The sequence below is a fragment of the Struthio camelus genome, chromosome 2 (genome assembly GCF_040807025.1).
Source record: "Struthio camelus isolate bStrCam1 chromosome 2, bStrCam1.hap1, whole genome shotgun sequence".
Taxonomy (NCBI): Eukaryota; Metazoa; Chordata; class Aves; order Struthioniformes; family Struthionidae; genus Struthio; species Struthio camelus.
The window spans coordinates 31,420,431-31,447,848 of NC_090943.1; the positions used below are offsets into that span (position 1 = coordinate 31,420,431).

At 34.3% G+C, this 27,418-nt stretch overlaps 1 protein-coding gene across 20 annotated transcripts in view; it reads left to right on the plus strand.

Annotated features, from left to right (window-relative positions):
- The window catches only part of PHF14 (PHD finger protein 14), a 171,923-nt gene that overhangs the window by 62,013 nt on the left and 82,492 nt on the right, over positions 1–27,418 (plus strand). For all 20 annotated transcript variants that reach the window (XM_068934959.1, XM_068934958.1, XM_068934966.1 and 17 more), the window contains exons 15-16: positions 13,001–13,051; positions 13,207–13,328. In XM_068934959.1, the coding sequence (XP_068791060.1) occupies positions 13,001–13,051; positions 13,207–13,328 (173 nt within the window). The remainder of the gene's footprint in view (positions 1–13,000; positions 13,052–13,206; positions 13,329–27,418) is intronic.

Below are 27,418 nucleotides of genomic sequence, written 5' to 3' on the forward strand. Positions count from 1 at the left end.
TTATTTGTTTTGCATGAATACAACTTCAGTTGGTATAACTGAGGGAAGGTTTTTTGCCATCTACCTAAGACAGCAGAATACGTCTTATATGTCTGGATTCCACTGCAGTGGTTTATTGTAGTTAACTCTTCTTCATTTTGTTGACAAAAATTGTGGGTAAGCCATAAGATTTTCTTTTGAAAAAGTTGAATGAGATATTATTGATGACAAAACAATATTTGATCTCTACGACATTTCACATAGTTAACCAAATGTACTTGTGTAAAATTAGCTTGCTACCTATGTGAAGCAACTATTTTATGTTAAATTGCGTTTTCAGAATTACTATTTTGCGATTGACTTATCCTGCAACTGATACATTTGGTAACGCTGCTTTTAGAGATGATTAAGGATTCCCTCCTGTCAGGAAAAATTACTGTTTAACTTATTCATAATATTTTTGTCCCATTTCTGCCTGACTTACATTTACCATGAAGAATAAGAGGTCTTGATAGAGATATTCGTAATTATAACATTGTTTTTAGTCAGCTCTAGTTATGGATGTGTACTTAAATCCTGCAAATATTTTTTTTTTCTTTTTTTGTAATCCTTCTAAGCTCCTGAATCCAATGATATTTGTAATTTTGTTTTCCTGGGCTAAATTTTCTTTTTAAGAAAATAGTGTTTTCATTACTGACTTTTAAGTAAAAGTATCTTTCAGTTTCCTTTGTTTTTGCATTGTGAAAAGAGATAAATAATTTTAACTTCTGTAACCTGTACTTTTTCTCCTCTTTCATTTCTTCCACAAACTTAACAGTTCTTTTCAGGTTTTTCTCCTGGTAATTCTCTTAACTACTCAACCTTACATCTGTCTGAAGGTATTTTTAATGGAAATTTAGAATGAGATTCTCCACTTTATTTGGAATGAGGTGCCTCTTCTCCTTTTCTTCAGTCTGCTTGTGCAAAAAGCTTGGCTCGTGACTGGGCTTGGAAGAGTTGTAATATTCCTTGTCCAACTCATTGAGAGGGAAGGCCAGGGTATTTAATGAAAACTCAGGCTTTCTCCTAAGGCCTGTGTTATTCAAATCATAATTCACTCTAATCCTGCATCAGAACAGTGGTGGCGAGAGGACCGTTGCAATTGGAGCGTACTGGTGTTCGCAACTTTTAAGTGACATCAGGCACTCGATTTCCCTCTAGAATTGGGGCTGTGAGAGAAATAAGTCAAGACTGAAGCAGATTATTCAAAATTAGCACCATATTTCTCCCTTGTACAGTTCTCTACGTTACTTGTCTGTCAGGGCAGTATTTTGTATCCTAACACTGTATTAACTTCCAAGCACTTTGGCAGATATTTATAGCAAGAAGAGCAACTGTTTTGAAGAAAATAAGAGGACAGGGAGCAAGTCTGGTTATTTGGATTATGTTGTTTTCCGGAGAGACTGCTTAGCATATCATGCATTAAGATGTCAATTAAGTTTACAAGGGGCTCCTTCTGATTTTAATCTTCCCAAGAAAGATCACATGAGAGTATGCCTAAATTCACAAGTGTAGGTTTAAACATATCAGAATGCTGCTCTGAATCTGGGTCTATACAAATTACGAATTAGTATAGATAGACTAGAGGTTAGGCCTCTGGTGTGTCTGTTGTATAAGGGCTGTATTTGTGAACAGAGTTTAACGCATTGTTTATGCTTATACAATTCAAGTCATATTTAGTAATCTCTTAACAATTTTCTCAACTTCAGTTGGATAACTCCTTAAGTCAACTGTATTTAAAATCTATAATCACTCTTTACAATTTGAATTTCATACTTCTATATGGTTCACAAATCATATTGTTTCTACTGCTAGTTAAATTTAGACTAGCAATAGCTAATTTGCATAAAACAGCAGATTCATAAAATCCTTTTTCATATTTCTTAAAAACTTTTCATATATGGTTTTCAGTTCCATCCAGATTTTTGAAATTGGATGTTTTTATTTTGCAGGTTAAAAGAATACTATGTGAAAGTATGTTTTTTTTTTTGAAAAAAAAATCCTTAACAAGATATGGCTAGTGCTTACAGCTTTTAATATTGCCAACTTACTTTGATGTCCTCGAATGAAAAAGAACACATAAGTGATTATTTATTTAAGAACTAATCAGTGAAATAATTTGGTTTCTCTATTACCATGATTTTGCAGAATAAGTTTTCTGCTGCAGTTCACTGGAAAAAACTCTCTTCAGAATATTTTAATGATTTAATTTTTTTTTTTTAAATTTTGTGAAGTATACTTTACCTACTGCATACAGTAGGTATGCTGCTGTCTTCTGGAAGTGCAAAGGAGTTTCTGTAAGAAAGTGCACACCTTCTAAAGCACAATTATGCAGCTGAGGCTAGCTGTGTGCTGTAAGAAGTTATAAAGCGAGCATTTTCCTGTAATTCTGCTACATCCATTCAAGTTTTGTGTTATTACATTCTCCAACAAATGTTTTACGATTGTGGGGCTCTTAATAAGCATATGAGAAGGTAGTATGGGATTTACACAGAGGCTGCATTTTGGCTCCTTTTAATTGAAAAGAAAATATCTACCCAGTACTATACTGAAAAGGAAAGCTTTTTGTCAAGGCATTTTACACACTGGAAAATTTTGTTAAGTGATTTAAATAAAAACATCTGATGATCTGATCTCAGACTTTTTTGTGATTATCTAAAAAAATGTCAATCTGGTAGCTTCTTTTTTCTATAATTACATTGTATAAAATCCAAATGAACAGACAATGCCTTTTCTGTTTAGCCATATAAAGGTTGTGTTTTGGGGTAAAAAATATTTTATTAGCCAACAGTATACTGTTTATTCTTCAGAACATGGAATAAAAAATGTCTGTGTTTGGGGAGCTGTGTTCTAAGATTAGTTTAAAAACAGATGTAGACAAAGCACCTGCAAGCTGTATTCAACACAGGGAGGTTTTGTGTATATTGCTTTTCCTTTATAAATAAATACTATTGCTTAGAATAAATAAGTATTTCTTGCTTTCGTTTGAAGTAGGGAAAGAGCAGAGAGGAGTGATTTTTTTTTTTTCTTACTAAGTACATTAAAAGATAAACAAGATTGTAATCTTGTATTTAATTGAAGCATTTCTAACCAAGCTCTTTCCATGCATCCATTGTGTAACTTAATTACGTGATGTCTTAGATACAAATTTTGAATATAGGATGGCTAAAGAAGGAAAGCAGAAAATCTGTTCCATTTTCAGTGTAAGTATTAGTGCTTCATAAAGACAGCAAATGGTTTTAAAACATTCTAATCTATACTTTTTGGTTGTCATGTTAATTAACATTGTCAGTGATTGGTAAGCTCGTTTAAATATGGCTTCTAAATGAGTACCTGAAGGATCTTTGAAATTAACTATCCAATAGTAGTCTTTGACATGTTCAACTTAAAGAAGTTGCTGTCAACTGAACATTAACGATCCAGAACAAAATTACCAAAAATTCTTCAACTTTATGAAACTTAAGGTATTTATTATAGAGAACGTAAAATACTTTTTTCCCTCAACACTGAATGTAAAAGCTCAACTGAATCCATGCCATATGAATACAATTACAAATTTTACATATCAATACATTAAATCTATTTATATGAGCCTGTCAAATACATGGGTAAATAACTGTTACTTGGATAGCTTTGGACTCTGTTTTGGCTTGGGGTCAAATTTAGAAAGAGGAAGAGTAAAATAAAGTGATGCAGATCTTCCATAATGCTTCAAGCGAATGGACTATATCAAAGTTGTTTTTTTGTCTTAGAAGACAGGAAAAATATATAAATGGAAGGTCACTTCAACTGGTGTAACGTAGGCATGAAGAGATCTAATATTTGGGATACCGCATGGTATTCCAGTGATACAAATGTTGATAACAGTGAAATTTCTCTGTAAGTGAAAGTAACTATCGTATCTATCACTTGTGCAAGTGAGTGATTTTTAATTTAGGTTTCCAGAAAATAACCATTTTATCAGCGTGTGAAAACTGACTTCCTTGTTTGGATCCCCTCCTGCCTGGCCCCTCCTTTCGGTTTTGGTTCTCCAAACCTGTGTGCTTTGGAAGAAATCCATATTAAAAAGCTTATTAACTGAATTTGAGAACTAGCAGGATATTTTTATATGTTTAATTTTTAGAAACATTGGTTTGTAGTTAATTGCCAAATTGGCAATGATAGTATAGGTATGATAGCCTAGCAACAGAAGTGTTGCAAAATTCATTTTGCTTTTCAACAAAATAAAAGTCCTTAAGAGAATGAAATCTAAAAAGAAGGGGGAAAGGGATTGCAATTTTTTGTAATTAAGCTCTATGGCCAACTTGTTTCTCTTGTTAATCATATTTTGATTTACTGGCGTTTGTTTTTTTTTTTCTGGAAGTTCTTTCTTTATTACCGCCTGCTTTCTGGAAAATTAAATAATTATTCAGGAGATATGTTTTGAATATTATTGAAATGTACCATTTGAGGTATTCACTTTGATCTGTATTGAGTGAGTGTGCCATCTGGTGTCTGGCATAGCTATTTTTACCTGTATGTAAAATAATTTTGTGCCTGTGTGATGCCATCAGTAAAATATTTTTTCCACGTTTAAACAAAAGAAAGTCAAAGGAATTTTTCTGTAACTGTTTTGATTGTAACTTTCTTATTGGCAACAGAGTTGTGTGCAGTTGGACTCTTATTAACGGTTGGATGATATCATGGATTAAAACTTGCTATTTTAGCAAAAGGCTCAAGAGTTGTATTCAACAGGATAGATGCCACATCTGTAATATTACCTGCGTGGTTTCAGCCTATTTTTTCTCAGACTTCTGAGGATCTGTAGTTTGCTTTATGCATACGCTTGGTAGTTAACACAGTGATTCCATAAAGTTATTTTTTTGGTAGTAATGGAATTTTTGCCGATTCTTTGTTCTAAAAACCTAGTCATAGAATTCGTAGAACTCAGAACTGTTTTCTAATAGATTCTCTGTTGTTTGTGTGTTTTATACTGCCATTTATTTTACAAAATCCTATGATTCAGTGAAGCATCATCATTATTAGTGATATATCAGAATATACTATGTTTAGTAACAGCCCTGTGTATATATTTTGTAGTCTTTGGTGACCTGCATATATGATTTCCTCTTAGTGTTTTTGCTGTTTATTATGGTGAGAGGAAAGCGTTTTTTAAATCAAACTCTTGTGAAGTTAAAATAACCCGGTATTTTCATGCTTTGTTATTAAGCTATTTAACCTATAGTTTAACATATTTTGTGACAGTATTCTAGTCTGCTCATGTTTCATAAGAAAATCGTTTGTTTTATAGTAATGAGATGACTCTGCCGTGGCCTCTTTATTTGGAAAGACTTCATAATATTCTAGTATTTACTAATTTCTTTTCTTTAACCACATATGCTTAAGTGTGCTGTAGATTCTCATCAAGTACACATTATAAGGCTGTATAGGGGAAGAGGGTTATGGTTAGGAAGCTTGCTTGTTTTTAAAATTCTGCGATTTTGTTCTGTTTGATATGTGTCAATGAGCTGTAAAGTTCATTCCCAGCTGTAGGAGGATATAATTCTTATTAGTGCATAAAAGATATGATAGCATAAGATAAAAATGAAAATAAATAGACTGAAGCATTTAGATAAGCAACAGAAGTAAAACACGTTTATACCTTATGCTGGTCCTCTTCACTGTATATTACACCTAGCTCTCTGTCTTTCTAGAAGAGTCACCATGACAGCAGGTCAGAGAGAGAAAAAAAATCAAATACATGTTATTTTGGAGAGGAAATCATGGAAGTTGAAGATTTATAGACCTACAAAAATAAAAATATCTTAAGTTCTTCACATTTGATGCTCCAGTAACCACAACACAGTAACATGTGCAGACTTTTTACACAATGAAGAAATTATCATTAGAGCAGTAATTTTAAGAAGCATATGTCTGTTTAGTAATTTAATCCATTTTTTAAAGTGAAATTGATGACCAGTTTTGAATTAATTATATTAAAGTCTCAAGTGGAAACCCACAGATTTCTTAAAAATGTCGTGTGCCCCAAAACTCCAAGAGCAATGGGGTGTAGAATTAATTTTCTGTGCTCACCATTATGTAGAAAAATAATACTTACGTTATGATGCCAGCACAATCAGGGGTGTCAGAAACTCTGCACCAAAAAAGAGCCTTTTGTACATGACAGCATCATTTCTATGACAACCAAAATCTATAGAAGCACCAGCATAATGAGCATCACCTTTCCTGTCTATCAGCAAGAGCAGAAAAAACTAATGCAGTGGATCCCCTGAATTTACACAGGTGTAACTGTATAAGAATGTGTGCTGAGCCTCTTCTTTAGCTTCTTGTGCGTATATATGTGAACAAGTAACAGGAATTCTAATCGTATAACATTAAGCAAAGGAGAAACTAAGAGCACCACTTTCTACTGTAACGTTTGAAATAAATGGCAGAATAAATTCGATTTTTCTCAAATGATTGGGAGTCTGTAAGTGCCGTTAAATTTATCATTGTGTTCTCACCCCCAGTTGAGTTTAAATATACTTTCTCAAGTAACTTTGTTTTGAATTGTTATGCAGTAATCACCACTGAATACTAAAAACAAATTGACTGAGCAGATAAGATCCTGAAGCATACTATTTTGCTTTGTATTGAGTGGACTTACATCATTGCTGCTGACCACAAATACTTTGACCATTTCATGTTCTTTTTCATTTCTTTTTAGTACTGACAATTGTTGTATAGCTTATTGCGTAGAGGAAGTAAAGAAATAGGAGACAGTATAAAACGTTATCCTCCAGGAGCGCTTCAGTAAAGCTCAACATTTAACAGGAGCACATACTTATGGCTGTTAGGAATCACCTCTGTCTTGCGAGTGGATGAGTTCTCCATCCTGTTGGTTTTCCTTTTCTTGAAAGGGGAGCTGAGGAAGCAAAACCACTCCAAAAGAGCACTCTACCTGCTGCTATTGTCTTTGGATGATCAAGCATAAAGCATGCATTTGCATAGACCAAGGAGAGAAGGATAATGATGTGGTTTGCTTACAGCTGTGGTGGTTTGGGGTCATGTGCGCATCGGTTCTGTAGTGTTCAACATTGTGCTTTCAGACTTGGAAACTGTACCATAGCAGCGTAGCATATTTGAGAGTGATGGGCAACAGTCTGTTTCCTTTGTTCTTCTTTTCTGAGTGTAGGATTCATCCTTGGATTTCTTCATCCCTTGCAGATGCCTTTCATTTGTTTCATGTATGGAGTTTATTTTTCTGAGAATATTCAAGATTGTACTGTCAATCCTGTTTTTCATGTTTCTTACTGTCATCTGGTTGTTACTGAGTTACTTATAAACCAGAGATCCCATTTGAATACAAAAATTTAAGTGTTCACTTCTAGCTTGTCCAAGTCCAAAATTCCAAAATGTAGACTACCAATTTTGCTTCAGTCTTTCTTCTTCTCCCTCTTTTGACTGAAAAACTGATCCTATTGTTGGTCATGTTTCCCCTCAGTCTTGTCATTCCATTTTGGACAGTTTTCCTAATTCTCTAGTTTTCTAAGTATTTTGAGTATAATGCTTCCTTCCAGCTGTTGGAATGGCATTATCCCTGCAGTTCATCATCTTTACTGGTTTTCTGTCCATTTTGATATATTTCTAAAATGTTAACCTAGTTTTGAATTACACATTTGATCCACATCGTATTGCATCATTCCTTCCTCCATTAGTCACTATTTATGTCTTATTTCAGTGTTTTGTTTCTCAGCCATTTATGTCTTGATTCTGTTAATTCCCTAAGGTGATGTGCAAGTTACCAAACCAGAGCAGTCGAACGCTGAACACAACAGATGGATGTGTTTGTAACACAAACCCACAACAGCCAAAAGAAACCCATCTCTTTATCTCTCTTTCTCTAACTTAAGGCAAGTGGATGCCTTAATTCTCCTTTATTTTGGAGGCCTTCCCTAACATTCTTTCTTAGCCTTGTTTATATTTGTACTGATTCTTTACTGTTTGTCAGCTAAGAGTATTATAAATTAAAAAGATGAGAGAGGGGGCAAAAAAACTCGCTGTTTTTTCCTTCCTTTGGAAAAAGGTATTTCCTTAGGTATTTGCATGTGGTGTCCTTTACTGTTTCTCTGTAAATAGTCTTCTGATGTTTTATGTGAATTTTTAAGACACTGGAGAGGCAAGAGGAAGCTTTTTTTTTTTTTTTTTTCCTCTCCAAATTTAAAACCCCAGATCAGAAACTAATGTAATAACTCAGAAGTTTGCTCTACACATTGATGCTATGGGATGATTCCTTGCCTTCCCAAGACGACAAGCTTTGAAGTAAAGGACCAAAAGGGACATTGTTAATCATTTAGTTTTCAATTATGCAGAGCATTACTCTTTTCTGATAGAGAGCATTAAGATTGTTGGGAAGACTAAACCTAATACAGGATTCTTGGAAAGATGGCTTGCTTTAAGCAAGATGATTTTCCTGAACCTGGCAGTTCAGTGTCTTTACCTGCAGAACATCATTTTGTAGGATTTTAAGAATTTAACTTAGAAGTTCATTTGTCCAGGTGGATAGTGTTTCTTTCTCAAAATGTTTTGCCAATAATGAGTAATAGGAAATGTTTCATCAGTTTTTAACTCTTACAGCTTTTAGATTTTTGCTCTTTAGATTTTTTGGTAGTTAAAAATACTTTTGTTTTATGCTTGCATCTTAATTCGTTGATCTTTTCTGGTCAGTCAAGGTTGCTTTGGGAGGTATTACTAATGAAATAAGACAAATTATTGTTTTCCTTCATTTCTGTTCAGTGTAAGGTATGTTGTTGTGACATAGCAGCTAGATCTTTTGACTGTTTCTCTATTTCAAAAGAGAGTAGCTTTTAACTTTGTTTTCTAAGGAAATTAAGTTATGCAGTTGCTCGTCGTTCTGGTGGTTTTGCCTCCAGTAAGTGCTGACCAGTTATGGCAAAATTTGTTAAGAGGGGTATGTGGAGAGATAATTAAGTTCTTTCATGTTTTTTGAGAGCATCTGGTTGGGAAAGCTTAGGGCCTAGTAAGGAAGAGGTTTTGTATATGCTCAGTCTTCAGTATTTGACCTCTTGCTGTGCAGTGAGAACGTATAGCCTGGAACCTCTCATAGCATGTCCTCACCTCAGCTGGGGAACACAGGGAGAAGTTTGGTGTATTTTCAGGGGCGTAGTTTGAATATGGGAAGAAAGGAGCAGTGAAGAAATCTCTAGGGAAGGGGAGGTATAGGAATGGTATGGCACAGTGTTAGGAAATCTGATTTGATAAGTTTGGTTAGCTGTTCTTTAGTTTCTATTTTAAGAGTCCAAATAAAACATAACATCTTTCTTGTGTGATGTAATTCATTGCTGTGTCATACTACCTTGAAATAAGATTGTTTCATCAGGCAGCTAAGGTTGTACAGGATCAGTACTTATTTGGTCCTTAGCTGCAGCCGTTTAACTTGCATTCCAACAAAATTTTTAAGCTTCCTGTGTAGTAAACAGAATTTAGCTGCCTGCAAGGCACTGGTACTATGATTCCATTGATACTATGGGGCCTAAAGCTTATTGGCTGGAATTCTTGTATTAATAGCACAAGTTTGTATTAGTAAATAGCATCCTTATCACAGTCCACATTGAGTTAATTGCACAAAATTATGCAAGTATAAAAACTTATCTGAGCCATAAACCAAAGAATTGCCAATCAGATGTCATTAGATGTCAACATTTGAACTAATTTGAACTAACAGAAGCCAAGACTAAATTTCTGCATACAGAAATGTATGTAACTATGTGTTATGAACCGCATTCCATTTTTTTAGTACTTTTGATTCCTGTCCTGCAGTGGGCAGTTGACACGTCAGAGTTTCTGCAGTCTAATCCAGGTCTAGCCATATTTAATTCTGGATTGAGTTGTGTGTTCCAAACGGTAGATATTTTAGAGCATATCTTTTGCAGTGAAACAGAAAAGCTGGGATAGTATGGACAGAACGATGGGGTTTTTTTGCTTGGGTACTAATAACATAACATTTTGCTTTCCTGAGCTAGTGTCTCAGCACTTTGGAATGGTAAGAACACATTTCATAAAACTATCCAGTAGTATAACTGTATACATAATACATATTATGTAACAGTATACATAATACATATATGTGTGTATTATGTGTGTGTGTGTATATATATGTATATATGTATATACATATAGATGTAATACAGTATAACTGTATTTGAAATGTGTCTTTTGATTCAGAATACGGAGTGGTCTTGGCATGAAACTAGTATATATCCAAACAGAAGAAACTAGCATTGTCAGAGTTTGACTTACAATAGGCGCACTTGTAATTCTCGATTGTTTTCAGATTTTTTTTGTTCATTTGGTTTTTACGTTTTCTGTAAGAAACTAGATGCTATTTTCTCTGAATAGTAGCTGCTTCAAAAAAAATTTAAGAAATCATAAAGTAGGCAGCTAGGGAATGCATTTTCTTATCACGTGACAAATGACTTCCTAATATGATTCTTTCCCCCCAGAAAAAAAGCATTTTGAAAAGTTCTCTTTTACTAGTATCAAAGCATCAAAGGCGTTATTGGTTAGCAGAGTAGACTCTGGTGTTTTGCATTTCCTTCCCTGTCCCTTCTAATTTTCTATCCGTGGTAAACAAGAAAGACGTTATCATTCAGCTTGTGGCAGTTATTTAACATATTCAGGTTATAGTACTGCTCTTTCAAAGAGAAAAATTTAGTGACTGAACTTGGACTTGTTTGAGCTGCTTTTAGTACGTTATAAACCTTTGACATATGTTGCCTCAATCCGTGGAAACCTCTTAATTTTTGTGATTCTTTTCCTTAACACTGAATTAAATCAAAATTTTGGCTGCCTGGCAGTACTGAAATAAGTTTCACTTTTCATATTAGCCATTCCATCTGTTGTGTACCAATAGCCAATGAAAACAGATGGCATTAGGTTCACTTTCTGCTTAAATATGTTGCACTTTAAAGCGTTTTCCTGTCTTCAGTGCTTTACTTCATAATTTCATAAGAAGATAATCGCCGTAGTTTTTATATACATACTTGCATATGTTAGTACGTAGTTAATGCTAGAGCTTTATGAGCATCTGCCGGATAACTATTAGCATCCCTGCTTTTGTTTGCCTCGGTTTATGAAGCTAAAGGTGACAAAAGGTTTACAGAATTTAATTGAACAATTGGTTCAGGAATGTTTCCTTTACTTAAATAAAAAAGAAAGAAAGGCCAAATTGATATTATATTACAGATCTAAAGCACTAATTTGTGATGTATTTGAGAAGTCATAAAATCTTACAATACATGAATTTGTCATACCTATTTATCAATTTAAAAACAAAATAAGTCATGTTCATGGTATATACAATTTTGTAAATACCAATAATTTCTGTCTGTGATTACACGTATACTTTAAGAACCTGCATTAAAGGCCGCTCCTATCCCCCCCCCCCCCCCCCACCCCCAGTCTAGCTTAGGACTGCTTTCAATCTTTTCTTCACGTATTGAACATCTAGCAGTTCCCACTGATCTTGTTAGAGTTTAAAAGTTTTGTAAATTAGGTAGTAAATGCCTCCTGGGGATTCAGGAGATTACCTTTACCTTACCTTACCTTATCCCTTTACTTTTTTGAAAACTATTTTATTTTCTGTAAGGGCTTGGAGTTTCAGGTCCCTTATGGGGTTTCATGGATTTCACAGTCTGTGTACAGATGCAGGTAAGATGTAGTGGCTGAGATCATGATTTATTTGTACAGCTCAGTAAATCATCTTCCATATTTCAACACGTGGACATACTCAAGAATAGCAGATCCTTGCTTCTATTTAGGTAGATTTAGAAGTAGGCATTTTCTTTCAGGATTTGGTAAAGGACTCAAATAAGAAATGCTGTCACTGGAATTTACATCAGAAGTTGTCTTTGGCATTTAATTATAGCGGTTAGAACCTAAGTTAGCATATTTAAAAAAATTTTTAGTATGATTTTAAACAAACTTTTAAACATTAGCTTTTTTCCCACCTATATCTGTTTCTTTTTGGCCTTTGGCTTATGTATGAGTTCAGCCATTGTTCTTATTCACTGTACAAAGGGCAGAATCTGCAAAAAGGTCTGAAAGATCTTGTGTATTTGGTGAAGACATAACATGTACCAGCTTCATTTGTTCTCCTTGCATGGGCACTTCTTTTTCCTTAGCTTCTCTGGAAGCAAAACGGTGCACTTTCCTGGCAGATGGGACACCAGATACTTCTTGTTACGGTTGTGCGATACCTGTTACATTAAGCTTCGGTTTGAAAGCTTTAATACTCGGCTACAGCTCAAAATCTATAATGTCCTTAATAATTATTTTCTGATTCTGTTTTGATGAAGTATGGATGTGTTTGATAAATGAGATGATCTTGAGCCTGTTCAGAATTGCATTGATATCTATAACATAATACAGAATTCTGTACGCGAATAAAGCAGAAAGGAAATTAAAATTTTTGGAGGGAGTGGAGATTCCTGACTCAAATTTAAAGTGTTTTACAGCACACTGTTTGCAAATGAAAATCAGTACTGGATTGTGTTATGAACTGGCAATCTGCGTATTTGGTTTACAAAGAGAGCACTTTTAAGTGCTCAGGGAATTTACTGTCACAAACTGTTCAAAGAGATTTGCAAATTACACACTTTACTGGCGAGACTGTAAGAAGTCTTTAGGAGACTTATATTTGTAAAGGCAGTCTTTTTTAGAATAAGATTCCACATCCTCAGCTCAACAAAATACATGAATTTATATTTAGCTTTTGGCTAGTACTGTACAAAATTGTACCTAGAATCTAAAGCATCTGCTCTTACACCTGTTACTGTAGTTGGCTTGCGGTGGTTGTCTGTAGTTTATGCTTTAAATGATTTGCTTAGGTATGTTTTTTTTTCTTGTTGTTATAAAGAATAGATAAATAGCAAAACATTTTGTTGTTATGTAACATTGAATTTTAAATATATTTTCTTTCCAGAGAACTAGAGGAAGAAAACGAAGCTTTGTGCCTGAAGAAGAAAAACCTGAGGTTGGAATATAGTGTATTTTTTTTTTTTACAACAGTTTCACAAAAAAATTAAACTTCAGGTTGAGATGTTACTTTCAGTACTATAATTGAAAATATTTGCTTTCCTCCCCTCCTTCCCCCCCCCCCCCCCTTTCTTTTGCCTTCTGCTATGGCAGGAACGGATTCCTAGAGAAAGGAGACAAAGGCAGTCTGTTCTACAAAAGAAGCCCAAGTCAGAGGATTTAAGGACTGAATGTGCTACGTGTAAAGGGACTGGCGACAATGAAAATCTAGTCAGGTAGGTTTGATGGTCGGACACTATAAGGGATTAAAGTGCCATCTTCTTTGTTTTCTCATCGTGATTATAACAAAATGTACTTTAAAAAAGAAAACTTATTTAGGGGAAACCTTACTTCGGAAGCATTGATTTGATTCACTTACTGACCTGCCACACATGTTTATGCAGTGGATTAGGTTGTAAATAAGCAAGATAATCTGTTTTTCTAACACAAGAGAATTAATTTTCTCTTGTCAGGGTGAATTGTCAGTGCTTTATAGCAGGTCAGAAAGATAAACAAACCAACAATTTAATGATATTAAAGCTACAGGACCATCCTAAAAGTAATTAAATTAGCATCATTAATAATGTTACGAGCTGAAGTGTGGATTATGAGGAATTATGTTTTGAAAAATGTGTTAATACCACCTCCATTAATGCAGATCATGAAAGTGTTCAATAATCCTGCTTCTCATCTGAAACAGAGAGGTAAAAAAAAATCCATTGAATGTTTTTTTTGTAGGTGCAGAAGTCAAATTCAAGCATAGAATAAGTGCTGTTGAAAAGCTATTGTTGACCACAACATCTTTTGTTGAATTTGACTTTATAGCTGGCGTTGTGGCCTTTCTGCAAAGCTGTAGAAACTGCTCAGAGTTGTTGAAAGAGGAATAAGGGAATTTAGCAACCAGGAAGCAGACTATAGGTGAATCAACTGAACTTTCAAAAAAAAAAAATCTCATGGTTAATTTAGGTAAAACTTAGTGTTGTAGTTACGTCCTGTATGTTTCAGCTTTATTTTTATGAACAAGTTCTCTTTAGAATAGCTACATTTGTTATTTTTAACTGGAAGGGTTATTCCAAAATACATATTTTCGTTTATTTCAAGGAAACAGAGTTATGACAAAAGTAAGATGCATGCGAGCTAAATGTAGTTTTAGAATGAGGATGTATCCCATATATAGCTATCTTATACTCAGAATAGCTTATTTTAGAATCTCAACTACAGCATATCATTTACCTTAGATGTTGATATCACTTCAAGGTTCCTGTGCCAGATTGTAGTTTTCTTTCCAAATTTGAGGCTGAATGCCTCATCAGTAACTGGGAGACTGTCTTATACATAGACAAGCTACTACTGCTCAATCTGCTCGCTCCAGCTCAGTACCAGACTTGCACAGAAGCAGCATGTTGCAATGACTGTTGATACATTAGTACTGATGAGAAGTGATGGCAACAGTTTTCAGCTGCCCACGACAACAGAAAAGGCTTTCAGCAGCCTTGCTGCATGTAGCCCAGGATTTACCTAGGGGTTGTATTTGGAATATGTACCAGAGGTGAGGGACTTTCGATTTACATTTGGTTTAGTACATATTGACATTGTTTACAAATTTTAACTTTATGATTTTGCAAGGTAGACATAATATTAAAAAGCAGTAAAATCATGACAGTGGTCAGAACAGTTAGCAGAAAATAAGTAGATGCAAGAAGACTTATTTTGTTGGGGGAAGGAATCCTGGGAACAACGTATATAGTGCTTCACTGTGAAAAAGGCAATTTTTCTTCAGGGTTCTTTCTCTTAAGTGTTGAATGTCAGATTTAAGGACATAAAGTAGTGCATGCAGAAATGCTGTGAAGAGCTGCATATTTAAATTGAAAATTAAAAATGTAATAGAAATGTATTGTTTGCAACCTGAGAAGATTTAAAAAATATTTTCCTAAAAAATCTGCTGTATTATTCTCCAGATTAGTTTTTGTAAGAGATTCTGAATTTGTAATTGTCTTTCCTCGAATAATTCATTTAAGAAACTACAGTTTTATTGAAGTTAGGTGACCTCTGCTTCTGAGGTGTTATGGAGGCTATTTTTGATTAATACTAAATGATACTAAAATATTTAGTAAATATAAAACTGTTTTGTTCCTAAAACTGTAATTCTTTTGATGACAATGAATTCAGGCAACGTGACGCGCTAGCTACCATATAGGCCGACTGCTGTGTAGCCAGAGTTGTGGCGGGAATGTGATCCACAAAAATGGGCTATGTCAGAGAAAGTTTGCAGATTTCTTTCTTCTCTTACTTCACAAAGTAAGAGAAACAGCCTGGACTGCTTCTTTCTCCTGTCTGTACCATCATGCAGGATTCTTTTGTGACACTAGAAGTAGAGTGTTATTTTAAATTCAAGTTGGTAGGATTCCTTGTAAATAGAAAATATTTGAGAGGGAAAACAGAAAAATAACTCTTAAAGATCCATTCTGATTGGCACTGTCTGTTATTAAGGCAGAAAAGCTCTAAAAAGATCAGGGGTAGTCTTTTCATCATCTTTTTGCTTCACTCAACAAAATGTTTTCTAATTACTGGATTTTATTTTCATACCTTCCTACCTATCTGCCCCTAAGAAAAGGGAGGTTTGGGGGGATTTTGTAGAAGAGATTTTTCTGAATGTAAAGGTTGGTCACTTAAGTAAATGGAAATATGCAACTGCTGCAAGTGCAGAATTAGGGAATAGTCTTGATGGGCCTTCCGCTTTTCTTGCCCCGTGCTACCTCGTACAGGCCAGAGGACATGACTTTTGAATGAACAGTATCTGTTTTTCAGAAATCTAGGTTTTCCTAAAATTTAAGTTTATTCCACGCTTTGGGGTTATTAACTGAGTAAGAACTAGAGGAAATTAAGCTATTTCTCATATTTCTCTTCAGTTATTTCTCTTATTTCAAAAAGTGCAGCCCTGCCCCTCCTCTCCATACAAATCCTTTCCGTTGTCAGGGTACGTGAAGTAATGGAGATTTGTGAAGTAATTCAAACTTACAGCCTTTTACTTGTATACCTTGTGCACTCCTTGCAAACCCTTTAAGTCCAACACTTAATTATAAACAGGTTTCTGTTTTACAGAGTGGTGACTGAACTACAAGAAGATTCTTATTGCCTAATAATTCACCAGTGGATCAGCCATAGTTGAATGAGATCTTGTGTAAATTACTAAACAGACTTCTTGATCTAAGCTCGGTACTTAGTAATGGATCTAAAATAAAAAATATTAAATTGTCCAACTAATTTCTACTGTTTGACTAATGGAAATGACCAATTTCTTGGTCACCATTTTAGATCTTTCTGTGCAGCACTGGATGGCTGAAGGACTATTCATTACATGCCCAGTGTTGTTACTTACCCTATTGTTTTATGGGTATTAAAACTTTAAGGAATAGACTATGAAATGATTGAAGGTTCCTCCTAGAAAAGTGAGTTACATTCTTATAAATTGTGATAGTTCATTAACTGGCTGAACTTTTTCATAATGACTATAGTTTTGTACCAAAAAATGATTAACGTGAGAGTAACTTTAATCAGTAGTGTTCCTTAAAATAGTATTGACATGCTTTCTACTTTAGTAAGTGTGCTAATAGTAGCCATATATATATTATTAGACATGCCAAGACTGTGTTTATCTTCGTGGTAGCATCATTGTTGTATAAATTGTATAGACTATTCCAGTGTAGTGAGATGCATTATAACTTAAACTTTAACTTTTATATTTTTACTTTTGTCCAGGCTCTTTGATTTTGGGGGGAATTGGGAACAAATTTTAGTTCATAAAGTTCTTTTTATATACATCTATGCAATTTTTATTGAATTAAATATTTCTGTAATTTTCACCTTTTAGAAGATTAGTGGAACAGTCAGTGAGAAGTTAATTGAAAACGTTCAATCAAATAAATAAAAATCTCATCTGTAACTTTATGAAAGACAGTAAAGAAGCTATATCCTTGATTAGAGAAAAGTAAGATGACTTTCAGATTTCTTTTTATTCGAGTGAACGGTAGTTGAGTTTTGAGAGTCATGATATTAAAGTGTAGAGCATTGTTTATATTTTCAAAAATAAACCATTAATAGCTGGCACATAGGGTTTTGATATAAGGCATGGAGACGCAGCACTTTTTCAAAGAGGTAATAGTTTGGTGAAAGAAGTTACAATGTGCACTTGATACTAAAGCTTTGAGAAACCAGAGGCTGCTGATAATAATACACTTCTCAATCTTAAAAAATAACCAAGTATTTGCATGAAATGCAGGGCAATTTTTTTTTTAATGCGGGAGTTTCTGCATCTTTATTTTAAGGATAAAAGCTCCTTTTAACAAACTCGGAGAATAATTTAGAAGGATATATTTATTTTTACAGGTGGCCACTATTGTGTTCTAGAAAACAAGGCATTATGTAATGATAGTTTTGTTTATTTTGTGTTGTGAATCTTTTAAAGTTGTGTACAGTTTAGACATTTATTAGTTTTCCTGAAGGCCTTGTTACAATCTTACATGAATTACTTAGAATCATAGATCCCTTAGAGGAATTGCTCAATTCATAAGTATCTCCTTACCTTTTTTATGAGGTCATAACTCAGTAATTCACAGCTTTAAAAAGTTCTTATCCTGCTCCGTAATAGTTCTCTTGGGAATTTAAACATATTTAATAGAAACATGGATAAAGTGAAGTGTATATAAAGTGGCTTATTAGGTAATAGACAAAGCTTGCGTTCCGTTTTGCTCAGTACCCCAGAGTAAATTGTTCACATAAAGTAGTAATGCACACAGAGTTCTCCTGTCCAGCGCAGTATTTCTGTCTATTCTGTTTTGGTTAAAGAACAAAGTTAAGATGAATTATGTATTTTATTTGAACATATAAAACAGTTTTTAAGGAAAAATCCACACGATAATCTAGTTTAAACTGTTCCGAAGGAAGACTTTTAAATTACTTCTGAAGAAAGGACCTCTTCTTAAAAATAGCTTGATACTTGACTGTGACTATTTAAAAAAAAAAAAAATACAGCTTCTGTTGTTGGTTTTAAGATGTTCATGGATAATATTTAGTGAATTAGATAAGATTGGTGTCCAATATTATATTTGAGAAAAGGGAGATAAAATTTCAATATTATTTATGCCTGAGGCAAAGTTGCATAGGCCAGGTAAAAGAAGTCTGTGAGAAAGCGTTAGATTTTATCTTCCTACAGTTTAGAGCAAGCATATAACATACACTCTTTTATAGTTTCATGTGCTGAGCTTTTTTCTTTTCCAGTTTAGATTTTTTTCTTTCTTTTTATTTGCAGCAACTGATGCAAATTACTGCTTTAGCTATGCAGAGAGGGTAAAATGACTAGGATCACATTTTTGAAATAATGCAAAATGAGATTTTTTTGAAAGCATAGAATTGAATGCTGGTTATAAAGTATTCACAGAGTGTAAAGCTGAGAAATTATTAAGCATGTATATAGTATTTGGTTTTGATGCACATGCTTGCTAAGAAATTTGCTAAGAAATTAGCAAATTTGAAAGTATTTATTTACCCCAAAATACTAAGTCTAACATTTAAAGCAAGTGTAATCCCCTGCCTGTACCGTTACGGTATCAAGGCAGGCCTGAAAAGGGAAGGTAAGGAGCAGGAGGAGGGGAAAAAAGAAAATGTTTTTATAGTATGTCAGTTGTAATATTTATTAAAGGAAATAACCCTTCTGTAAAATTGACTCTAAAGTTTGTCATAACTCTGATTCATAAAATCACTTTATAACTGAAAGCATTAAAAATGTAGGCAATATATGTAATTGTGGTGCTGCAAATGTACTCAGCATATTTAGGATAATTTATAGTGTGTAAGGAATTGACTCCTTAACTGCATCAAGTCATCTCCTGTAGTTCTGTTTTTGACAGGAAGCATATTCTAGACAGGCTGGTATGAATCCTGCAAATGTTTTCACCTTGGAACTATTGTCTGCCCTATTTCCTTAGCTGCATTCATCTTGCTTAGGTTTGTCTTTGCATTTTTATTTTTCACATTTCCCGTGCAGAAAAATTTCCAGGCATGTCTGCATTCCCGTTAAGAATTCTGTTAGTCAGCTGCTAGTTCTGAAGATCTGCCTGAGGTGAAATTTATTCTAAAACATCCACATTCATAATTAATTATTTTAAATACATTGCAACAAATTGAACAATCTGTCATAGTAATTGAAAACCTATGATTTTCAGTGTTCCAGAAAAACTATCTTTAAGAATGCTAATGCAGAGATTAATTACAAGAAAAATGTTAGTTAATTTGGACATAATTTGCAACAAGCTCTTGTTTTATAGGTGATTACAAATGCATTATTTATTGGAACGAAGTACTTGAATGAAAGAAAGCTTAATACTCAGTAACACGGTTTATTTCTACTAAGTAATTTACAGGTCTTAATTCTGCATATTTTTTTTTCTAGTTGTTTAAGTTACCTGTTACCTGTTTTTCTATCATTTACTTCATTTTATTGCCTTCTGAAGAGTCTTTCTTTTTACCCTCGATAGCAAGACAAAGTACATGAAATGACAGATATGCATCTTTTCTTCACAGCGGACTTTATTCAAACGGAATTACTTATGCTGCATTGCAGATTACTGTAAAATACGGCAGATTTTTGCACAGTTTTTGGTATTGCATTAAGTTAATATGTTAGGGCAGATATTCAAAAAGAGCCAGTAGGCATTGTGATGCTGTCCCCTGAAGTACCTAAAAATGAGGCAAAGCTCTGGGAGTGAGACTCATAATCTTGTCATTCGAAGGTTCTCTGGAAGCAGAAAGGTGGACGCATTTGCACTGGGGGTACCCAACTACCAGAGCTGCGTGTGCCTACAATGTTTGAAGCTGCGCTGTAAAACATTCAGGACAGACTCTTGAACGTTAACTTATTATTAAGTGGGCACCAGTCTTTTATCAGTGGTATTCAGATGGTTTATTGGATGCCTATGTCTCATATTTTCCTGAAACCAGAGAGCAAAATCTGAGTGGAAGCCTGGATGCCCCCTTCCCCACCCCTTGTGTAACTGGTTAACTCTGGGGGAAATCTTGGCTACTTAAAGAATACGAGATCAGGCCTTCAGATACTGATTTTGTTTTCCACATCTGCTCTGGTTCTTGGTACTGTTTGATACGGAAAGGAAGACTTGTTTCCATTCAATTCTGCATTGCCATAATTAGAAAGTCATATTGAGAAAGACGTACAGGGCCGTTCAGTGTTGCCTCTGTGGAAAGCTTGCTATTAATCCTTCAGTTTGAAAAAGAGAGCAAAAACTGTGTTGGAAAGTGATTCTGCCCACCTATGCTTTCTGGTCAAGTACAGATACAGCAAAAGATTATTATCATTTTTCAGGAAAAATGTATAATTTCTGTGAATTTCTATCTTTATGGTATTTCCCTTTGTTAACATTAATACCAGTTAGAACACTGTGAAGAAACACAGCTTCTGAATATCGAGAATCACCGGGGGGGGGAATGCACGTTTGTTTCTTTTCACAGTTATGAAAGTTCTGAAACCCTGCTGGGGTATTACTGGGATATTAGACAAGGTTTTTTCATGTTCCTGTTACCCAGTTACTCTTCAAGGGCGCTTTGTGGTGGTATTTTTTTGCCCTCATAAAATCAAAGGTTAATTTTCCTCGGCAGCCTTCCCGCCGCGCCCCCCCCCCCCCCCCAAACATTTCCCAGACTGTTTACTAACCTGTCAGTCAAACCTTCTTCAAGCCTCCCAGGCTGCAAATGCAAAGTTCATTGTTAGATCGTGTTAAGGTTGTAGAGCAATGACTCCCAGGCTGTTTATTGGCCTTTAATCTATAGAACCATACTGAACAGTAGAAGTTTCTGAACTCTTCAGGTGCGAGTTTAGTTTCAGTTTTTGATTGTCAGAAGTTCCTACTGTTGATATTTAAAGTCTGTTGATCCAAAAAGTTTGGGAACCAGTGCCACAGACTTTACAATAAGTGTATTTTTCAGGGAGATGCTTATGAACAGAAGTTCAGGCAATTCTTTCTATCAGATTAATTTCTCTTTACTAATAAAAATAATAGTTTACCTTTTTTTGATTAATGAATTTTTTAAAATAGTTTTCCTTTTTTTCTTCTTTAGTTACAGCTGCTTGCTCAGGTCTGTGCTGTGATCATGGATTTGTATGTTACAGCTTGACGATATATTTGGCAGTTGTCATCTGTTTCCAAAACTGCATGTATTTATATATTACTTTTCTGGCTGCCTTAGGGAATACATGCATCGTGGGCCTATTCACCTTCTTTTTCCTTCTAGAACTCCTGAGATCCAGGAGAGTTTATAAAATAAAAAATATAATACTAAGGCTCTTCTAATTATCTTTATTGCAGGTAAATAAGGAGCAAGTTCTTCAGAAAAAAATGGTTATTGAGTGAGATGCCTCTTCAGAAGGTTAGAGTTAATTTAATCAAACAAAATGCAGAGAGTGGAATTACAGTATCTGTGACAGCAGAGGAGGCAGATAATGTATCACTGTTTCCTGGCCTGGTTACCAGTAATAGGTTGTGGCTGCAAAAAGTTTTAATCTGGCTGCAAAATACCTGTCTTGTGATGAGGGCCAGTAGCTTCTTATTTTTGTGGACATTCTTAAGAATTTTTCTTACAGTATCAAGTTTGTGTCAAATAGTCCATTTTACTTGGCATTAGAATGAATCAGATATTCCATCATTTTAGCCAAATGGCTTCAATCATTTTCTGTGCAGCAAGGTTATCACATCAGAGCGTTTTATAGTACAGGATGCTCAGAAAACAAATGACAAATTCTTTATCAATTCAATTGTTTTGCATCATTAAGCTTAGCCGTTGTTACAGAAGCCATGAAACTGAAAGATATACTTCTGAAATTTCTAACCGCAGAATGTTCATGTTCAGATATTAAAATCATTAGAAGACCAGCACAGGAAACAATAACCATTTCAATGCTATGTTGCAATAGCAGTTATGGCATGTCACAATTATTCTCAAGTAAGCAGCTACACAGTTTTCTAAATAGAATGTCTGTCTGCGGAACCATAGTATAACTTATTAGCTATTTGAGTAAGAAATCTGAATAGGTAAAATTTCTTACTGTTATACAATTATTTTTCTTATTCGTTCTTCTGCTGTCCAGCAGATTTACTAGGTCATTGATCTGTAATTAGTTATCAGGTATCAGGGTGGTGGTTTTTGATAGTTAGGACTCCTGAGTCAGCTGTACAAAATTTCATATATACTGTTGAAAACAATTCTTACCTTGATGTAATATGAAAGTATATTTTGCATTACCCAAGAAGCTCATACCTGAAAAACCGTAAAAGGTGCAGGGAACTGAAGATTCTGAATTGCTTTCCTCACCATTGTCCATAGTATTAGTCACTTGGTTAAAGTGGCATAGGGCACCAATTTATGTTAACAAAAGAATTGCATGCAATTGGAACTTAATTTGAGTCTAAATCAAGTGTTTTGTGCGTTAACTGCCTTGTTTTTTATTGTGCTTTAGCTTGCAATGATGTATTGAAGGGAACAAGTGACTTTCCTCATCATATGCATATCGTATTATACCCTGACATATTATACTTGCATATATGATATTATTGTTCTTCCTAGTTTAATCATTCTGTAGTCTTAAGATATTTCAGAGTGCTGTTTACTGAAGAACATACCTTTAAAAACATAAACAAGCAAAAAGATAAAAAACTCATATCACAATGGCTGTTTAGTGTCATAAAGCACTCAGTAAGGATGGTTCTTCCTGCATCATAGGTTACAGGAAAAATTCATTTTTTTTATCAAACTTCGGTTTGAGATAGCAGAAATATTTGTCCATAGTATCCCTAGCTACTAGTATAGTAGCTAGTTAGCTCATTTGAAAAATATGAAGTTTAATATTAATCTTTGTGTTTTGGGAAGGAAGGAAGAGATGTAGATTTCATTTGTTATTCTTGTATTTCAACATAATTTTGGTGTGCATTACAGTTTTTATTTGGTCTACTGTGAGTGGTCTTACTTGTATTCCCTATTGTTGTTGCCGTTGAAAATACTAATTGAGTAATTTAGTATTTTTTTCCTCTGAGCAAATCTTAGTAACTGCTAAAGTAGATTTACAGGTTTTTCATTTCCTTGTCTGTCTTATTCTTTTATTTTCTTTTGCATGATTTTTTGTGATTAATTTGAGTTTTAAGATATTTTTCTTTTGTGCTGTGTCCAAGTCTTGATTCAGATTTTCCTTTGCCTTACAGTTAATAAAAATGGCTTCTCCCTTAAAACGACTGAAAATATTATTAGTGTATATATATTGCTTATATTGCTTTGTATAACGCTTTTACATTGTCATTCAAAAAAACTAAATTTTTGTATCAGGTTTGCTTCAGGCCATTTATTATGTCAAAGATAAGATTACATAGACAGGAATTCAGTATCATGGAGTATTTTAGGTAGCAATTCTTACCTTTATAACAACTTCATTCTTCTTATTCAAATTTTTTTTCTAGACTTTTACCCTTGACTGCATTTTCTATACTTTCTCTTTGCTTTAAAGTATCTTTCTTTATGACATTTGAACAAATTTTCTTTGGATATTGTTGTCTCATGAAGATGAGAAAAGTACGATTTAAGAAATTTGCCATGCTGTCTTGAAAAGGCTTGCAACAACATTTTTAAGCCCATCTCTGACTTCATCTTGACAAAGGCCTGGTAACTTCACTTGATATTTAGAAGGAAGGGTGTGGAAAGGATATAGAAGAAAAAAAATGTCTGTATTTTATTAGAGAATATCTAAGAACTGTTAGCAGAGATTTATATGGGGCTGTTCCCTTTTTCTTGTCACTGAATATAAAAGTACAAAGGTCAAGGATAAATTAACTTGCAATTCTTTGATCAACTGACTGAACTTTAACTTATATAATTTCACAGTTAATTTCTGAAAGAAAGCAACATCTACCTGAGAGGAAACTGCACCTCCTCTCCTGCTGCTGAGGTGCTGTAAAATGCCCAAACGCTTCCAATTTCTGTTCAGCACCCAGAAATTAATTTTAATGAATCCTAAAATTGACAAAAGTTGACATTTCTATCATCCCATTAAAATCTATGATATGTCCTGGGTGTCTCTTGGTGACTTGCCCTTGTACTGTGTTGTTTCTTTCTTTTTTTTTTTTTCCCCCTCCAGAATTGTCAGTTAAACTAAGTATAATTATGCTATTGCATTGCATGTGTACTTGAGGAACAGAAACAATAGATTTCTATAATTCTGCCTTTGCGATCTGATGTCGTGCCATATTAGGGAAATATGCAGTAACGCAGCAAGTTAGTTGACTTTGGAATGTGGTGACTGACTTTTACCATTGCCCATAAGCAGAGTAATTATCCTAAATCATAGCATCAGTTTCAGCCAGATAACCACTAAAATCACTGCACTGTGGTTTCTTGAAAATGCCACAATCCTTCAACTGCCAAATTAAGCCCAGGGAGAACAACTATCAGGAGTGCCTGCAGTTGTGTAGAGGGATGAGCCCTGAACCAAGTGAAAAGACGTTCTAGAAGAACGGTAACCTTTCCCATGATGTGCGCATTTTCCATTACATTCCTGACAGAAAATGCTGTGAAATGATTTAATGATGACATTTTGTTTTGCTGACTTTCCCTTTCTCATTAAAAAAAAACAAAAGTTAGGTTAGGAAAGTACAGGAAGGGTGGCCAAGCATTTGAATTCTATCACAGAAATCTTCATTCTGTTTTTTAAGATAAAAAATAAAGCATTCTAGAGCTCCAGTGGTTTTGATACTGGATTTTACTGGATATGGGAGAAGGGAAATATGCATACCTCTAGCATCAGCGCTCTGTGTGGTTAATTTATGTTGTTGCTTTGCTGCAGTTGCACACAAAGTATGATAATTCGGTAAAGCATCCTTTCTAATTAGCAGTCACAGAGACATTACACATCAGCTATATGACATAGCACACACAATACTCTTATTTTTGCTTGTCGTTTCCCTATGTTATTAGAAATGATTTTAGAAGGGAGCAAAAATGAGTAGACATAGTACACTGAAAGGTCAACACTTGTCACTTGGAAAGGGATAAATTTTTATGGAGTGAGAAAGCAAAAAGCTACTACCCATTAATATCATCTAGGAGCTTGACTGGATCTAAAGTAATGCATTTAAGAGTTGGGCAGAAAAATTACTTGTCTAAAGTGCAGAGCCTGTATCCTTTGGCAGCTTTCAATTTCCTGTTTTAGAACTGATGAAGAGCCTTTACATTTCTAGGACAGTATACAGTTTTATCCTTGAAAAGCACTGATAGTTTTTTTTTTTTGTTTGGGGGCTGTTTTTTTCTCTTCAAAGATGCATGAATTTTTTTCTTAGCGCCTCATTTCTTTTTGTACCACTTTCTTCCACTTCTAACTGGTTGGATTATGATTGCTGTCATTGAAAGTCATTAAGTTTCCCTGAGGGGCATCTAAATCTAAATAAAATGTGTTTGTTTGGAGTCCCTGGAAATTGTTTTAGGATTTCAGTTGTCCGGTACCTTATTTGAGAGAATATATATACACTGGAACATGTTTGTTTTCATGTAATTTATTGGTTGATCAAGTGGACGTGTTGGCTTTGACAAAAGTCACTGTCCCTTAAGTTATTTGCGGGCAGAGGACCTCAGTTTGCTCAGTTAAAGCCAAAATCACTTAGGTAGTTTAAATCTTTGTAGTCAAAAGTGAATAGAGATAAGTAACTCTTCCTGAAAGCTAATGTGTACAATAAGATTTTAGGGGTAGGACGTTTGTTGCAAGAACTATGTAGTATCAGATAGCACTTTTAGGACTTTATGAAACTTTCAGCATCCCACATAAGCTAAAACAGCTTTGATGAGTTGTTTGTATCTTTGAGAAGAAATTAAAATGGTAGTGAGAGCTGAAGCTGAATATAATACTGATATTTTAAGAGTTGAAGTATAATTCAGTTTTAGCTTGAGTAGGTAGAAGTAAATAACATGTATAATTAAGTGATAGCAATGAAGTGATAGATAACTAGGTAAATGGTATAAAATAATGTTCTAATAAAGGCTAAGATAATTGTGAAAATTCTAATGACAGTAACCTAAATGATAGAATTTGTTGACTTTTATTTGATTATAATATGTAAACAATAATTCCAGAGCAGTTTCTTACAAAAAGCTATTAAAAATGAAATAGGTGTGGTGAAATTGTTTTGGCAGCCTTTAGCTGCTTGCTAACAATTTAATACAGCAATAAAAACTAGCAATAGCAGCACTCAAATTGCTTAGCGGAAAGTTGATTATAATTTGGTAGGAAAATATTTTATGAATAGAAGTATACTCTTTAGTGTATACTGTAGACAAGGTTTATCCTGGTGTTTAAAAATCCCATAAATTTGAATAGCTTGCTAAAGTGTTCTTGTTACTAGAAGTCACTTAGAGAAAAATTGTGCCTGGTCCTGATGTTGCTACCTAGGGAAATAGAGGAGAGAAGTTAAATCAGTATGTCTGCATTAAGCCTCTCTAGGCTTCCAAATGAAAGTCTCTTTGGGTCTTCCAATATGGACTGCAGATTTAGTATTCCATCTCTGGTCAGAAATGTACGTGAGTAAAGAGAAGAAGAGAATGGTTGAGATTCTTATCTGCGTTTTTACATCTAATGCAGGGCATGCTAATTAGCACAATCAAGTGAGAGCACAGACTTATAGTTTATGCCTAGTGAAAGGTAATTGAGAAAAAAGGTTTTGTCTTATTTAATCTCTTCTTCAAATTGTGAAGTCCACTGAAATTGTGCATTTGACTCTCATTTTATTAGTATGGCCATTTTTGAGGTAATAAAGCCTATATGGATTTCTGAATTGGCCATCTTTTGATGTATATGGAAACGCAGCCTACAACATTTCAACAAAGAGGAATAGTTGAGTTTTGAAGACGGCCAAAAAGAATGAAAAACTGGATTCACAATGGAATGAAAATTGTGGCAGGAATAAGCTCATTATAAAACTATTTGCTTCTGTATTGAAGACCATTTGAAAATAAATGACAGGAAAGAGAGCAACTTTTTGATTTTTCTGGCTTGATGAGTACTAAGTAATTTGTAACTGCCAAGTGTACGAATCTGTGCAGGGATGTTAAAAAAACATTTAAGAAGAAATGCTACCCAGATCAGTACTTAAAAATGACTTTTTTAAAGTAAATGTAATATGCTGTTAAGATTTTAGGTTTATATGAGTAAAATCGATGGTGCTAATTTTCACAGTTCAGTTAGATGATAAAAATTAATCCAGTAATATTTAGTTGTCATTTTTTCTGT